Source organism: Egretta garzetta, unplaced genomic scaffold, assembly GCF_000687185.1.
Source record: "Egretta garzetta isolate BGI_Z169 unplaced genomic scaffold, ASM68718v1 scaffold138, whole genome shotgun sequence".
Classification (NCBI taxonomy): domain Eukaryota; kingdom Metazoa; phylum Chordata; class Aves; order Pelecaniformes; family Ardeidae; genus Egretta; species Egretta garzetta.
In genome coordinates, this window is record NW_009260598.1 from 563,682 (window position 1) to 580,564 (window position 16,883).

General features: G+C 37.8%; 1 protein-coding gene across 1 annotated transcript in view; it reads left to right on the forward strand.

The window, feature by feature from the left end:
* The first annotated feature begins 232 nt into the window (after nucleotides 1-232).
* Nucleotides 233-16,883, forward strand: part of WASF1 (WASP family member 1) — a 29,220-nt gene continuing 12,569 nt past the window's right edge. Inside the window, 2 exon segments of the mRNA XM_009644741.2 lie at nucleotides 233-365; nucleotides 13,284-13,418. Of these exon segments, the coding sequence (XP_009643036.2) occupies nucleotides 233-365; nucleotides 13,284-13,418 (268 nt within the window).

A 16,883-nucleotide genomic window follows, 5' to 3' on the forward strand; every position in this document is an offset into this window, starting at 1 on the left:
TGGCATGAGTCAGGTAAAGGTTTAAAGAGAGAGAATGAAACTGGGCAAAGAAGAAAATATTTATGTACTCACAGAGCAATGAATTCCATCAGTACTGTGGAGGTATTTCGATCTTGTTAGGATTGGTCAATTTCACTTTAGACATCATTTGAGTTTCAAAATATAATTAAACTTAAAACATTATTTTGTCTCCTTTCGTTACAGGTTTGCTGGTCCTCTGATACATTTCAGAATGCCGCTGGTAAAAAGAAACATAGACCCCAGGCACCTATGCCACACAGCTCTGCCCCGAGGTATCAAGAATGAATTGGAATGTGTCACCAATATCTCCTTGGCAAATATAATCAGACAACTGAGTAGCCTAAGTAAGTACTTTGTCCTAATAGCTGCATTTAGAACTAATGTATTTTACAGTGATAGTTTTTGTGGTTGAAGTAGGAACACCTTTTCAAATTCCCTGAGCCTTGAATATACTCCTTTTGTGGCTAGTGACTAGCATGGACTTCTGTGAAAGAAAGCTAGGAATTTTTCCAGCAGCACATCTTAAAACTGTTCAGCCATATATTTCAGTTACCAGTGGAACGTGACAGAAGAAGGTATCTGGTAGTTAATGAAATCAGTAATTGCTAACCTTAGAGCAATTCTCGAGTAGGGCATATGACATAATGAGGAATATATCACTGGTTGCTTAATTCTCTTAACTAAAACTCTTGGTCATGTTGTGGTCATTCAGAAAAAAAAGCAGTTGCCTCTTAAAATAATAAACCCAGAAATGTAATTATTACATAGTATTTCAAACAGCTAAAGATTTTTCTTCCTTCTCCCTTCTGCCAACAATTTTTCCCTTCGTGCATTTGAGAGGAATGAGTACTTCTCAAGCTCTGGAACTCCGAAGTTTTTCTGAAAAGGCTGGGTTTTGGGTTGTTTCTTCTTTAAGTTACAGCCATTTTAAAAAGTTGTCAGATGAAGCAGCATGATAGCATTTTGAATTTCCAGTACTACAGGTGCTTTTTAACCACTAGGACATTAGTAAGACTACCAACACTTTAAATATTAAAATATGCGTGTGTATCCATCTACAATGTGAAAAGCCTTTCAGCTCCATCAGTATCTTAGGGTCATAGGTGATGTAGCCTAATTTGTTAATTAGATTGATTTAGTTATTGGTTTGATGGTGTACTGTATGGTGACTGTGTTTTGGCAGCCTTTCAAAGCTGTTAGGGTTCTATTAGGTTGAAGACTCTAATTGAGGACATTGAATTATGCAATTGAGACAGGAATGCTTACAGCACATAAAAATGAACATTATTAGTATAGATGCTGCAACAGCAAGGAAAATAACTTAACTGTTTAAATCCTTTTCAGTGAACCAAGAGCATATCAGATTAATATGCAGTTTATGATCACCATCTGTGGTCTTGCTTCATTCTGCCAAAAGCCCTTCTCAGACTAGCTGCTCGTGTCACTCTTACTAATACTGTATTCATTTATTTTAGTTTTGCTTGTTTTTTAGTTTGCTTGTTTTAAAAATTTTTATTTTATTATATACTCCATCTAGGGGAATTTCCTTTCATAGGTGGCATGCCAAATTTACATTTGATCTTTTCATTTGGAAGTTTCATTTGACCTTAAAAAAACCCCAAATAACTTGGTTTTTCAATTTTAAAGAACACCAACTTCTAACTCAACATCATGGTCTCAGTGCTTATCTATTGAGATTCAGCTGCCTTTGCTATGTTTTCTTGGTATACAGAGCTTATGCCTGACATTGTGTATACAACTGCTCAGGAAGAGGTCAGGATGAAGCAATACCAGAACAGAAAGACCTCAATGAAGGGGAAAAAAAAATTATTGAAGAATATCCATTAAATGCTCCCACATTTGTTATATGGTTTGCCTAATGTATAGCACAGTTACAGAGACGCCTTCAAGGGAATGTAACTGTAATTAGGTAAACTCCTTTTCTGTAAAAGGAATGTGGTTCTATGAAGTGTGCATACGTAGGGATGAGCCCTAAATTAGCTGCTTTCACGTGAGAGGAGTTTCTGTCATGAACTTGTGGCTCACTAGTGGTCAAAAAGGCATGCAATGTTGGAATGACAAGGAAGGTAAAAGAGGAGGGAAAATGCACTAGTTTACTCTGCAACAGCAAGCCCAGAATAGGTCATTCAGAATTTTAAGTTCAACACTGATGAGCAGGACCTGTTACTTCAGTCTTTTGTTCTTCCATCCAAATAGCATCACGGTATTTGTAGGTTTTATATGGGCAGTGTTTATACCAGCTGAAGTAAGTTTTTTGTTCATACTGCATGTTTTCACCAAAAAACCCACCCCATTTTTTCCTACAATTAAATGTTTTGCAAAATAATCCTTATTGCTCAGCAACATTAAGTATTGCTCTATAAAAATGGAGGTTGTGTTACAAAGGGATGAGTACCTGTGAAAGTATTTTTTTCCAGAATTCTTACAGTTTTTCTGCCTGTTTGTGCTACTGGCAATACAAATTAAAAAAGATTTGGGAGTTCTGGCATAGGAATTCTGTCCCTCGTGCTTAAACCCAAATAATCAGTCCTCCCTTGGTGTGTCACTGTTACTGGTGTACAGCGAGGCCTGCTGACATGCGGATAAATTTTAGTAGTGGCCTGTGAGTCACAGCCAGCAGGCATGGTTTCGCAGCAGTCCCCTGGCAACCAGCTTCTCTGCGGTCCTTCCCTCTTTGTTTTCTGTGGATAATGTGTACGTTTGAGAATCAGCCTTTACGTTGTAGACGAAAGGAGGCTTCACACTTAGAGGGGAAACTGAGCATTCTGTTAGGGTGTCATTTCACTTAAACTAAAGCTGCTTTTGCTTTTGACGGTAAACTTATGCAAATGTGAATGAATAGTCTTTGAGCTGATTAGCACGTAGTCATTTCTGCCTCTAAGATTTTTCAGTTACTGGCTCTCAAATAGAGGATTAATCTCCTGCCATTATGACTCTCAAGACCAACCATTCTTAACCTTTCTTCTGAGATGATATGGACAAAGAGCACTGTGATGGAATTAGAGCCTCCAGTACTTCTAAATGATACCCAAAACCATTCTTTAGAAAATCTAAGTGTAGAGTTTTGTCATGTATGTTGTTAGATCTCCATTCTTGGATCTAACTGGATCTGCTTTGAGCAGGGTGTTGGACTAGGTATCTTCTGGGGGTCCCTTCAACCTGAACAGGACTGTGTTTCTATGATCTTGGATACTATATGTAAGTAGGACATGCCTACAGAAACAATACCTATTAAATTACAGGGATTCTGTTTTCCTGTGTTTTAATATAAAATGAAAAGAGCTTTACATCAGTATGTCAGCAATAGCTGCTATGTGTCTCCATACAAATTCTCAATCCTTTCATAGTTTATTTGATGTGTTGCTTTTAATTGTTCAGTTTGAGAAATTTTTTGACCTTTAAAAGAAGAAGAGATGAAAAGACGAAATATTTATTTCTGCTTTGAGTGATAGTCCTTGCCTTTCTCCCTGGAGCATGAAAACACATCAGTCTGTCTTGATACAACATAGAAAATTGCCAGTAAGTAATTTTTTTCCCCTGTCTATTCCCAGTCTTCTCTAACTTCATAAAAGGATCTGTCTTCTGACAGCTTTTCTTAGCACTGTGGCAACAGAAGCTCTCTGGACAGCAGCAAGAGCCTAGCCATTCTTGCCTGTATTTCTTGCTTTCTGACTGCATCTGCTTTGGAGAAGAGAAGTGCTTACCTGTTTGGTTTTTTTTCAGCAATATTGCAGATAAATTAGTACTCCAGTACTGCCCGAGTTGGTAGATTTTGGTGTATGTCAGGCTATAGCATTCCAGCATACATGAAACACAGCTGAGAGCACTGTGCAGCTGTGCCATTGTTAGAAGATGGATCCATAGTTCTCATGTAACCTCCTAATTTTGTTCACAGCTATTGATCAATCTTGTTTTATCTTTTATTCAGCTGTTCCCTGTACACAGAATCTCAGTGCCACATAAGAAACCTAACTGATGAGGTTTGTTCTTGGCCCCGGTCTGACACCTCCATCTCGGGAGGAGAACATTTCTCCTTTTGTGTATGTTCCTTTAATGAATATTTATATTGCAGGCATTCCAACCAGAACTTTTATTCAATCATAGCAAGATGTCATTTCCCTTTTTTTTCTTCTACCTCTTCATAAAGAAATAGAATGCTGCATAACTCTGTTTGCTAAGTTGGAGTGCCTTTTATACTAGTGAAAACAATTTCCAATTAACATTGAGCCTTCAGTAGCCTTTCTCCTCTTCCTATCTTTTCTTTAAACTACTTTCCATTTTTACTGTGTTCTCCTAGTTAGTTGTTTCTTTTCCTCACCCCTTATTTGTTATTTTTCAGGATTGAAACCCTGACTTCTAAGCATATTATTTCTCCCCACTTTTTTCCCCTCTCAGATGCTTTTAACTTTTCTTCCTTATTTTTTGCTTACCATGCCATCACATAGGGTGTTGTAAACACTGGTCACCTTGTGAGAGACATTTTCTCACCTCAGGAAAACCTTCAGTTTGCCATGGCTTAAGGTGTTAGCATTCAATAAGTGAGAAATGTTGCTCCAGGAATACTTACCTGCAAGGTGTCTGGACTGCATCTAATCTTTAGAACCAGGCCTCTTCAGCTCAAAGACCAGCCTCTCTCTTTTCATCCTGTCTGGACAACATTTTTGGCACATGGTGAGGCCCCTGCATGTTGCATGACTGGAGGCAGGTCTCTGCAGATCTGCAGCTAGAGCTTCAGTCAGTATTCCAGAACCAGCAGAATCCCTGCAGCAGGTTCTGCCCTGGAAATCCTCCCTCTCACTGTGCTCACAAGCATATTCAATATTCTCTGTGGATTTTCTTCATTAGTCAACCCTCTTTCTTTGTTATTACTATGATTGCCAGGGAACACTAGAGAAAGTGTTTCTATGCACATGGCGTAAGGGAACTGATGGACTTGAAAGCTAAAGGCTCACTCAGCTTTTCAGAGACCCCTATCCTCTCAAAAGACCTCTAATTTCTTGATGTTGTCTCCCCAGCAGTGGCAATATTGGCAATGTGATGCTGTTTCATGTTCACCTCGAATGATAATGATGGGATGAGCAAACCGTCAGTAATTTCTCATTGAAAACAACTACATGTTAGTAGAAAAAAGTCCTACCTGTCATTAATTCCTTGCCTACATAGAACAGTGAATTCGGGTCATATTAAAAAAGGAAAGGAAGAGCAAGGCTTCCCTGTGAAATGATCTTTAGGACTGATGCCTTCAACATCAGGTTCAGCTCTCAGCAGTCTCTTTCACAGATTTCTGAATACCTAATGGATACTCTCAGCCAGTTTACTTGGTGGTGTCCTCAGTGGGAGATAAATATCTTGGACCTCCATGACTGGAGATTTTTGAAGGCTGGCTTTTTCTTCTTGGATGCCAACCAGAAGCATCAGACCTGCTCCAGAGATGGTCTTTAACAGAGTTTGTTTGATACTTTTGCTACCCTGGTCAGGTTGTCTGATAAATGCCTCGTTCAGTTTTGCTGGCTAAAGGAAGCAAGTTGTCTCTTCAGTACTCCAATATTCCTGTTACAATCCTTAAATCCAGTCCTTGTGGACTTCCCTTACACCTTCATAATTATAGGTTCCTAATTAGCATCGCTGAACTATATATAGTACATCATTTTTCAGAGCTTGCTCAGCCATAGCCACTGAAGTTCTCAAGGATCTTCCAAGGTTCTTATCTCCAAGCCTGGGAGACAGTTGAGTCTCCTAGCTTTTAGTCTGTCTCCTAGCCACTGAGCTGTGAGATTGAAATGGTCCTGATGAGAAAGAAGTCTAGTGTTTCAAGTGAAACGCAGATATAACTTGATTTTTGCTAAAACATTCAATTAAGTAAAATTAATGTAATGAAGATCTGAAGCTAAATTAACAAGCAATTGAATATGTTAAATTATGTGTCAGAATTAATGGAGGTGGAAAAATGTATTGATAGAATAACTTTCTTGTTTTCCTTTATAAGGGGACCCTGGTTATATATTGTTGCTGGCTTTTGTGGTAACTAATTATCCTGAAAGAATATTTTCTAATATGCACACCATATTGTGTAGGAAGGAACTATTCAGTAGTGAATAATGTAATTTTACGTGGTGTAAGTATATTGGGAAGGGATTGTGCAGTAGGACGAGACAGGTTTTACGGCTGCTTTTGTTCTATGCTTTTATGTTTTTAGAAAATGTACTGGGCAAAAATATTGTTTAGTGTGTGAATGGGACTGAAATAATAGAAATCAAGGAATGATAACATATAGGTGGCTAACAGACTGAATTCTTAGCTTATTCTTTCTGATATTTTATCAATTTCTCCATCTTTTTAAAAAACCCACAAATTGCCAAACCTATATTTTTAAACTGTAATAGTATTTTGAGGTTTGTATATTTCAACATATCAACATTTTTACAATTTTAATATTAAAATAACATTTAATAATATTAAATGTAGTGACATAAGACCTCATTATACATGGCATTTAATAATGTGGTGACATATTTAATACATTAAGTATTTTTATATTTTAATTCCAGTGATAAGTGTGTTGGATTAGGTTTTGTTTGTGCACATGTTAATCTTCCCCCCCCTCCCCCCCCCAATTAATTTAGCCTTTAGTTAAGGCTGAATTAATTAAGATTAATGCTTTTGGCAACATTGAACAATTGTTTCATTTTGATTGTCCTGCTTGGTGCATCTTGCATTGACCTGACATTCACCAGTCATCTTCTGAAATTTCCAAAAATGATGCTGGTTTATGGCATTGAGCACTTTAGGTGCTCAATTTATTTATCTAGATAGCTGCTTAAAATTTAGACCATGGTTCCTAGAGGCTGCTGATGCCATAACCCATCTGTGGGATGCTGTTTCAGCTATAGATTCAGCTGAAGGGTTTGGAACTCTTTTTCTTTGAAAATGCAGATGGATAGTAAAGAAGTGGCTTCTTCTACAAGTCCTGCTTCAGGACTCGTGTCCCACTCCTTGTCTGAGAGCCTGTAACTAAATCTGATGGGAACTGATCTAGTGTTGTAAAATGATTCATTTAAATGCCGTTTCCTTAAGGTTTGCAGCATAGAGAATGCCGTAGTTCAGGTGAATTTAAGGGTTTTGAGGGAACTGCTAATTTATGCCCCAATCCTGCAGCATGTTAGTGTGGTTCTAGGAATTCGTGCAACACAGTATGTAAGGCTTAGAAGACATCTATTTGCCATGCTTTGTTTAATTAGCTTGAAATAAGGTTCAGAGCCTTATGTTGTGATTGTAGTTTGCCGTGGTTTAGCCGCAGCCAGCAACTAAGCACCACATAGCCACTCGCTCACCCACCCGACTTCAGTTCATCTGATATATACCCAGTCCCCCAGAACAAGACAAAAATAACATTTATTTTACCTTAGTATCCCTTCATATTAGTGGATTGGATAGTTAGAAATTATTCATTTGTGTACAGAAGCCAGTGCCGGACAAATGTTTAAGAAATTATGGGAGAAAATCAGGAGATAAATTAAGAGAAAAAAACAGTGAAAGAGAAGAACTGTAGCACTGTTCAGTTGCTTTTTGGATTTTATAAGACATTGTACACTGACTGCCACAGTAACGAACAGGAGTTGGATGATACATGTTTTGGTGGTAGGAAGGTAGTGACCAGTATTACTCTATTTCCAGCTATTAGCTACTAGCTAGTATTCTGTTTTCAGCTCATAGGTCTGTTTTAAATGTCAGGAGAATAATTGTTCAAAAAAGGCTATCAAAACACATGCATGTTCTTAGGGGGAGGAAGGGACTACACATCGCTTCCGAGACATTTTAGCTGGCTGTCACAGAAAACGACATTGACCAACACCAGAGGGAGCTGCATTCCCGTATCCCCTTGTTACTGAAGGTTTAATTGTGAATACAGCCCTTTGAGACTAGAAAAAAGTTGTGAAAAGAATAATGTGAATAATACCATTTTATTTAAATGAAAAAAACTTGTGCTCTGTTAATAAAAATAAATGCCAGTATGATGGACTGAGAAGAATAGCTGGTAATATTGGAGGGAATATGACTTAATACTTCGGAATTTTCATTCTGTGTTAACTGAATTAATTTTGATTCCTTAATTAAGTGGAATAAGATCAGGTTTGTTTACTCATGTATTTTTTTCTCCTAAAATCTATTTGAGTCTTTGTGACACTTTGTTCAGTGTTATCCCCTGTAATCTGTGTCTTTTGTAATCCATTCAAAATTGAAGATATATTCATATGGAATATGCAAAGAGATGGCAACGTAAACAAATACTGGATTATAAATGTATACATATATACATCCACACAGTATTCTTTTGAACGGAAGGTGTACATTTCACTAAAAGCAAACATTTTGCTTTGAAAAAGCATTTAGTTAAATATACTTCAAACTAATAAAGAGACTGCCAACAGGCATGTAGGTAGAGACATTATGGTTGGCATACCACTTCAAACATGACAGGGTTTTTTTTAATGTATTTCCCATTTGAGAATTAGTGTTCATAAGCATAGGCAGATTATTCCTTGCAAATATGTTTGTGGCTGCACGCAACATAATGAAAAGATTTTTGAGACAGATTATTTGCAACTGGAGCTTGTTAATGAGTCAGATGAATTGTAAGCCTGATGCAATGATATAGATAAGACAAACTGTAGCCTTAAAACACATCTATAAAAGGGAAGTTGTTGGATTTTAGGGCCCTGCAATTTACTTTTTATTCTACACATGAGATTTTACACTTGATTTTAATTTTAATTTGCATGTCTCTGAATATTACGTGAGTTTTCTTAATTAAAATGAATAGTATATCTGAATATATTATCTGAAATACATTGAATTTGTAGTGAATGTATATTAAAAATTTAGTAATCTTGTTCTTAATGGATGACATTTTAAAGTAATTTCTCTTGCTTCAGATACAGGTTAAAGAACATTAACTTTTCAGAGTTTCAAGATATGTATTAGAAAGTCTTATGTTAGGTGCATTGCCAGCTAAGTTGACTTTACGAACTTTCCATCTCTATTTTACTGGGGACTGGTACTTAAATGCAAAGGTTCTAAGAATGGTTGCACCTTTCACCTGCTGCTCACTGTGGCTGATAGCAGATGCTCCAAGAATGAGAGCAAGGCAAGCATGTACAATTCTCCTACTAGTCTCCCAGCCTCTAACTCTTTCCAGTGTGGAAGCCTCTTCAACCAGCTGGGGTTTCTGCATATTTACTAATGCTCGGTGTGTTTCTTTTCTATGACTTTGTTGACTATGGTTGGCAAACGTTAATCTCACTTTTTTCAGGTCATTTACAGATACCTTGAATAGCATAGGTCCCAGTACAGAAACCCATGAAAACTCACCTTTCTCAACTGTGAAGACTGGTGATTTACTCCTATCCTCTGTTTTGTACCTTTTGAGGAATTATTTTATCCGTGCCATGTCGTTTCTTTGTTATACCCCATTTGTTAAGTTCTTCTAAAAAGCTTTGATTAATGACTTTCAAAACTCTCTTGGAAATCTAACTAGATCATAGCTCTCCATCCATGTGCTTATAAACCCTTCAGACATTTCACTTTACAAAAGCTGTGTTGTCTCTTCTCTAACAAGTCATCCAGGTGTCTGCTCATTCAGTTCTTCACAATGATTTATACCAATTTGTCTGGATGCCAGGCTTTTACAGGTCTGTAGCTCTCAAGATGTTCCATGGAATAATTTTTGAACCTTACTGTTGTGCTTTCCACCTTTCAGTGTGCATTAAGGAGATTTACAAATTGTTACTAATGACATACTAATGAGGGACAGTGCGCTAGTGAGATCCTTCAGTCTACTGTCTCAGTGGAGGTAGCGGATGAGGATCCATGCAGCAGCAAAGATGCAAGGGTTATTGATGTGTTAGAAACCCCGGAAGAGCCTGAATATGGTCACATAGGAATTAGGGCTTCTCCTAAGGTGGCGGGATCAATAGCCCAACTGAAGTGCATCTAAACCGATGTACGCAGCATGTGCAACAAACAGGAAAAGCTGGAAGCCATTGTGCAGCAGGAAAACTATGATACAGTTACAGTCACAGAAATGTGGTGGGATGACTTGCACAACTGGAGTGCTGCAATGGATGGCTATAAACTCTTCAGAAGGAATAGGCAAGGAAGGAGAGGCAATAGGGTAGCCCTGTATATTAGGGAATGTTTTGACTGTCTAGAGCCTAATGATGGTGATTGTGTGTTTATGGGGAAGAATTAGGGGGAAGGCCAAGAAGGCAGATATTATGGTGGATAGACCACCCAAACAGCATGAAGAGGCAGATGAAATATAGAGCAGCTAGAAGTCTCATGATCATTAGCCCTTGTTCTTGTGGGGGACTTCAGCTTACCAGATGTCTGCTGGAAATACAATACAGCAGAGAGCAAACAGTCCAGGAGGTTCCTGGAGTGTGTGCAGGTTAACTTCCTGACACAGCTGGTGAGTGAGCCAAACTATGGGAGGCACTTCACTGGAGCTGTTGTTTGGGAACAGAGAAGGACTTGTGGGTGATGTGACGGCTGGAGGCTGTCTTGGGCACAGCGATCATGAAATGATAGAGTTTTTGATTCTTGGAGAAGTAAGGAAGAGGGGTTAACAGAACTGCTACCTTGGACTTCCAGAGGACAGACTTTGGCCTGTTTAGGAGCCTGGTTGACAGAGTCCCTTGGAAGGCAGTCCTAAAGGGCAAGCTTTGGCTGGATCTCAGAAAAAAGTTCAAAAAGGAAGTCTTAAAGGTGCAGACCATCCCCATGAGTAGAAAGATGAGCCGGCGGGGAAGAAGACCGGCCTGGCTGAACAGAGAGCTTTGGCTGGATCTCAGAAAAAAAGAGGAAAGACTATGAGCTTCGGAAGAAGGGGCAGGCATCTCAGGAGGACTACATGGATGTTACGAGGTCATGCAGAGAGAAAATTAGAAGGGCTAAAGCCCAACTAGAACTTAAATTGGCCAACTCTGTGACAATAAAAAATGTTTGTATAAATATATTAACAACAAAATGAGCACCAAAGCGATTGTTGCAGGACTTCTTTTATATCTAGGTGCTGGTCAACAGTCATCAGTGTGCCCAGGTGGCCAAGAAGGCCAATAGCATCCTGGCTTGTATTAGAAATAGTGTAGCCAGCAGGAGTAGCATGGTCCCCCTTTACCCGGCACTGGTGAGGCCGCACCTCGAATACTGTGTTCAGTTTTAGGCCCCTCACTGCAGGGAAGACGTTGCGTTGCTGGAACATGTGCAGGGGAGAGCAGCAAAGCTGGTGAGGGGTCTGGAGCACAAGTCTTTTGAGGAGTGGCTGAGGGAACTGGGGTTGTTCAGCCTGGAGAAAAGGAGGCTGAGGGGAGACCTTATCGCCCTCTACAACTGCCTGACAGGAGGGGGTAGCCAGGTGGGGGTCGGGTTCTTCTCCCTGATAACGGGTGATAGGATGAGGGGAAACGGCCTCAAGTTGCACCAGGGAAGGTTTAGATTGGACATTAGGAAATATTTCTTCGCCAGAATGGTTGTTAAGAATTGGAACGGGCTGCCCAGGGAAGTGGTTGAGTCTCCATCCCTGGAGGCATTTAAAAGACACTGCCGATAGGGTGCTTAGGGACATGGTTTAGTGGTGGACTTGGCAGTGCTAAGTTAATGGTTGGACTTGATGATCTTAAAGGTCTTTTCCAACCTAAATGATTCTATGATTCTAATGCTTTACTGGTCATTTTGTTGATTTAGTTTTGTAATTTTTACATAGTGCCTTCAGTTTGTTTGAGCCTCCCACAAAGAAGAGTTCTGGAATGAGGGTGTATCCAGTTCCTTTCATTGAACAACAGTGGAAAATGTCCAAGTAGCTTGTCTGCAGGGGTCTTGTCTTCTCTGAGTACTCCTTTATACTTTCATTACCAGTTGGCTTTACAGACTCCCTGGCAGACTTTCTTGTTCCTCCCATCTTTAAAGGAATATTTATTATTAGTTTGCTAGTTGTTCCTCAGGCTAGTTTTATGTTTAATATGCTAGAATTTATGATCCTTTCTATTTTCTTCATCTGTATATTTTTCTGATATCCCTTTTTATATTCTGTTGTTTATAGTCATGCTGGTTTTCTATTGCCATTACCTGTCTTAATAAATGGTACAGGCTGGCCTTGTGCTTACTACGTAGTATCTTTAAGAAGTTTCCACAGTACCTGTAGGGATTTACTTTTTGTCCTTTTCATGTGTTTATCTAAAAATGTCCTCATTTTTATGTATACTTCCAGATGTATTGTTTACCAAAGGCAAAATTTTCATAACTATCATTTCCTATTGTACCTGTCAGAACTTGTTTGCAAACCAGGTAGTTGGAAATTTGTGAGATTTATACTTCCAAAACCAGAGTAAGTGCACAAATAGTCAACAAATTACATATGCACAGTATGGTAGAAATTTTTTAAAGCTGTCATGTGGTATTTCAGAAATGTGGCTACAAATTTTGCTAGGCAGTCTGGTAGTTTTTTTCAGTGGCATTGGCAGACTATTCAAATTGAGTCTGGGGGGCATTAGAAGCACTATATGGAGTATTCTGTCTGTAGAAAAGGAACTCGTTACTGATCCTTTTCTCACGATACTCGAACCTCCTGCTCTGTTTGGCTAAATGTGTAATGTCCATTGAAGTGAACAAAGGAGGTGGTTCTTTTACTTCAGTATAGATTGGTCAGTTACTAGAATTTTGATCCTTTGGAGTGGGATTTATTATTTTAGTGTATATTTTTGAATAGGGTAGTTCTAATTAACCTGTATGTAAATATCTGATCTTCTGTTTTTGAAAGGTCCTCTGTACAGTAGGAGTGGAAGATGTGCTTCATTTTGAGAAATGTTGAGATAAATTTCACTTGGAAAGATTAGTTATTGCTCATACAGGAGCAGCTTCAGATGCTGGAAATCATCCTTTTATACATGTCTGAGAAATTAATCAGTCTACTTCCTTGCATATCAGCATAGTTAAATCAATTTATACCAGCTGAATATCTCTCCTGTAAGGTATTAAATAATTTAATTTCTGATAAATAAATTACAAATTTAACTTTTACTAACTTTTCTGAAGCATTCTTAATGATCTCTGTAAGTACAGTTGTTAGAAGTGATACTCATGCACCTTAGATTTACTTACTTAAAACAGAAATTTTTTTTCAAGGCAAACTCATTTGGCTGTCTTGTGGTATGCTTGAATTTTTATTTTTTTATTTTGTATTTCAGGTAAATATGCTGAAGATATATTTGGTGAACTTTTCAATGAAGCACACAGTTTCTCATTTAGAGTCAACTCTTTACAAGAACGTGTAGATCGCTTATCTGTCAGTGTTACACAGCTTGATCCAAAGGAAGAGGAATGTAAGTTAATTCCTGCATTGAAAATTTCTTATTTTGTCACTCAGACACCACTGATACATGAAATGGAAATAATAATAGTTTAAATTATATTTATAAGAACACAGAGCAAAGCATCATGAGAAAGACATCCATTTCTATTTCTGCTACAGGTTTCTTTTATAGCCTTGAGCAGCTTTCTGAACTCAGCATTTTCATGGTTACTGAACAATACCATTACCAATGAATTTACATAAAAACTGCTACAGGAGTATGTGGCACTTCAGTAGTATTATGCGTTAGTGTTAATAATATTACTAATATTATATATTATGTGAATGCTTGGAGATAAGTCCTTACTCTTTTTTTTAACCTTCCTACTAATTTCTGTGGGATGTAACCATTTGTCCAAGTAGGGTTTTTACATGTAACTTGTTACCATCTTACTTTCTGTATGAAGTTATGGTTGTATAGCTCCATTTATTGATGCTATATATTCCCTGGGATTCTTCATAAATAGCTTTAAGTACTATAAATACCGGTTAGCACTGAGAAAACAAGTACTTCCGAAAGTCAGTAGGGTAGGGCTCACGCCCATAAGATAGAATTTTTGCAGGATTTGAACGATGATGCGTGGGCTTTGTGATGACTACAGGAACATTGCCCACCTAATATGTAAATGCTATGAAGCTTTTTTGCCTTCCTTGATCTGTTGGTTACAGGTGGAACTATGAAAGGTCTTGTAACCCCAAACAGTTTTAGGGTATTCTAGACTATATGACTAAGACCTAGAAAGCAGAGCAACATCCTGTCATGAAAAATAACTTTGGATTACTTGTGGGATCAAATTTTAAAGTATAGAAAGCTGTTTCAGTTATGAATGTCTAGGTAGAAGAGTTGTGTGTCATTCAGGAAAAATGAAGTGTCAAACCAGGAGCATGGTCTCAAGCTGTGTTTAGTTACCGATGTAGAAATTCCACTAATAGCAAAATTAAGCTAAGGAAGTTTTGATTCTGTATTTTGTGTGACATTGGTTTTGGAGCAGGTTTCAAAAGACAGCTATTCGCAGCTAGTAGCAGATTTTCCACAAAATCGTGACTTGCCTAGGGGAATTCTTATATTAATGGGATTTTCCAAGTCTCTTGTCAACTGAGCATAAATCATACACACACACCTTCTTTTTCCAGTAAAATACCGTGATTACTGTGCTTGGATAATGACAAAAATCCTTTCTGTGTACAGTAACAAATTGTCAGCAATTGTAGTCTTGTAAGAGCTGTAATACTCCAGAGTGTTAATGTCATTTCTGTGTTTACCCTTCACAGCCCAGTTTTTGGTTTAAATCAGACTGGGTTATATGTTGATATGGCATATCTAGTATGGCAGCCACTCACATTTCAGGAAAATTGAGAGACCATTTTAAGTCATTGAGTTGAAACATCTAGGGATGTTACAGGATAGCAAGATGGAAAATTGTACTTTCCTGTGTAAAAGGCCTTTGACAATTTTGGCTATAGGTTTCAGTACTAAATATCCATAACTATTTGATGTTAGAGAATTACTAGAAATATTTTTAAATAGTATGTAGTCCCAAATGCACCAGATCAATAACTTTTCACAGTACTGTGTATACTGTAACATTTGCTAAACTGAATAGCTAAAGAAAGGGACAGGCACCGCAATTAAAGAAAATAGAGCTGAAAAGAGGTCTAGTTGATCAAGTCCAGAATGGCTAAGCATGACTCGAATCTGATACCCTGGATTTGTCTCTCGTACCATAGAACAGCAGTGACTGCTCGAAATTCGGAGGAACACATGCAGTGCTCAGTGTCAGGAACTGTTAAATGACTATATTTATTAACCTAGGAATATAGTCTTTGAGCCATAGCCAGTGTTCCTTATTCACCTGCCCAGAATGAGTCACCAGATGAGGACAAAGGAGAGGAGAGGAAATTTGATACTGTATTTCCTTAAAAATTAGGCATAAGGAAACAGTTTCTCCTTCAGTATTCTATTTTGGGTTTGAAATGTAGAAGTTCATCACAAATAATTTTGTTTTAGTCCTGATCTGGGCTAAAACAGCTGGAGGTTGTTAACACGTGAAGGTGTGGGGAAAACATTTGGATTTACCTTTCCTGCCTTTCTTAACCCTCTATGCAAGAATTAAGCACATTTCAGTACTTCTGTTCAGCTAACAGCATGTGTAAAATGGGCTATACTTGTAAAATGAGTCTCATTTGCTAGTTCTTTGCCAGCAGGCAGTAATGGAAGATTTAATATGTTCCTTTGGGCCCATGCTATTACACAAGAGAAAGAAATTAAGATTCATTTAAAGCTAAGTGGCATGAACAAAACCACCCCAAGTCAGATTCATTGAACGAGGTGCAGATACTTGACAAGATGTTTCTGGTAGAGTCAAAGTAATAAAAATCTCTGAATTTTTTGAATATCCTGTGTGTTTTCTCATTTTGAATTATTACAATCTCTCTGTGAAAGAATAAACCCAAATGAAACCAAGGCTAGGATTGTATCCTGAAGGAACTAACTGCTGGTGCACAATCTTTCTGTCTTGGTTTGGTTTGAATTATCGCACTGTTTTCAAATTCTTGATTTCACAAAATTCTTATTTCATATTGTAATTTATTTTTTACATACTTTATTCTTTTTACATACGAGTGTGTTTTTACCTTCAAAAGACATTGCATACAGACAAAAAGAAATCCTCTGCTTTCCTTCAGTAAACTGCACTTTATTTCAGTTATGTGGAAAACTGGCCTATATGTATTCAAGAGTTATATCATTTCTGGGGTCTTTTTAGGACTGGGAAAACATGTTCTTGCTATGGAGGTGAACTAAAGTTGATGGTTTCAGTAGCCCAGCAATGTAAGATATCCTCATAGGTCAGAAAACAAACGCTAAGAGTATAGCTTCTTCGCAACCATGTTTAATTTCAGCATTACTGACTCTCTCCATGTATATGCAAATTTTATAAGTATAATAATATTTTTTCCCAAGCCATTATCTTGAAGTGCTACTACAAGTAAATTATTTCATATCTGTAGAAATCTGACAGGTTTTAAAAGAACATTCATTTTAGCTTTTATGTTGTTCTTTTTTGAAATGCTGATACACAGTACAGCTCTCATCTACAGTGCAATATGAAGTATTAGAAAATAGTTGTGTATCACTCAAATGGTGCCATGGCAGAAGGAGAATTCATAAACTAAGAGTTTATCTGCATATTTTAGTATTAATTTAGTGGTTCTTTAATATGAACTGCCTAATTCTATTTAAATCTCAGACTGGAGGGGATTTTAATCTCAAAGGCAGTGTATCAAATTCTTGATTTCTACAGCGTATCTGTTACAACTGGGACAAGCAACTTAAAAACCTTAATGGCAGAAGTGCTATGGCTGAGCAGCCTGGCGTACTTCAGGAGAGGAATCAAACAACGTTGTGAACTGTATTTCAGTAGGTTTCTGGCTTTGA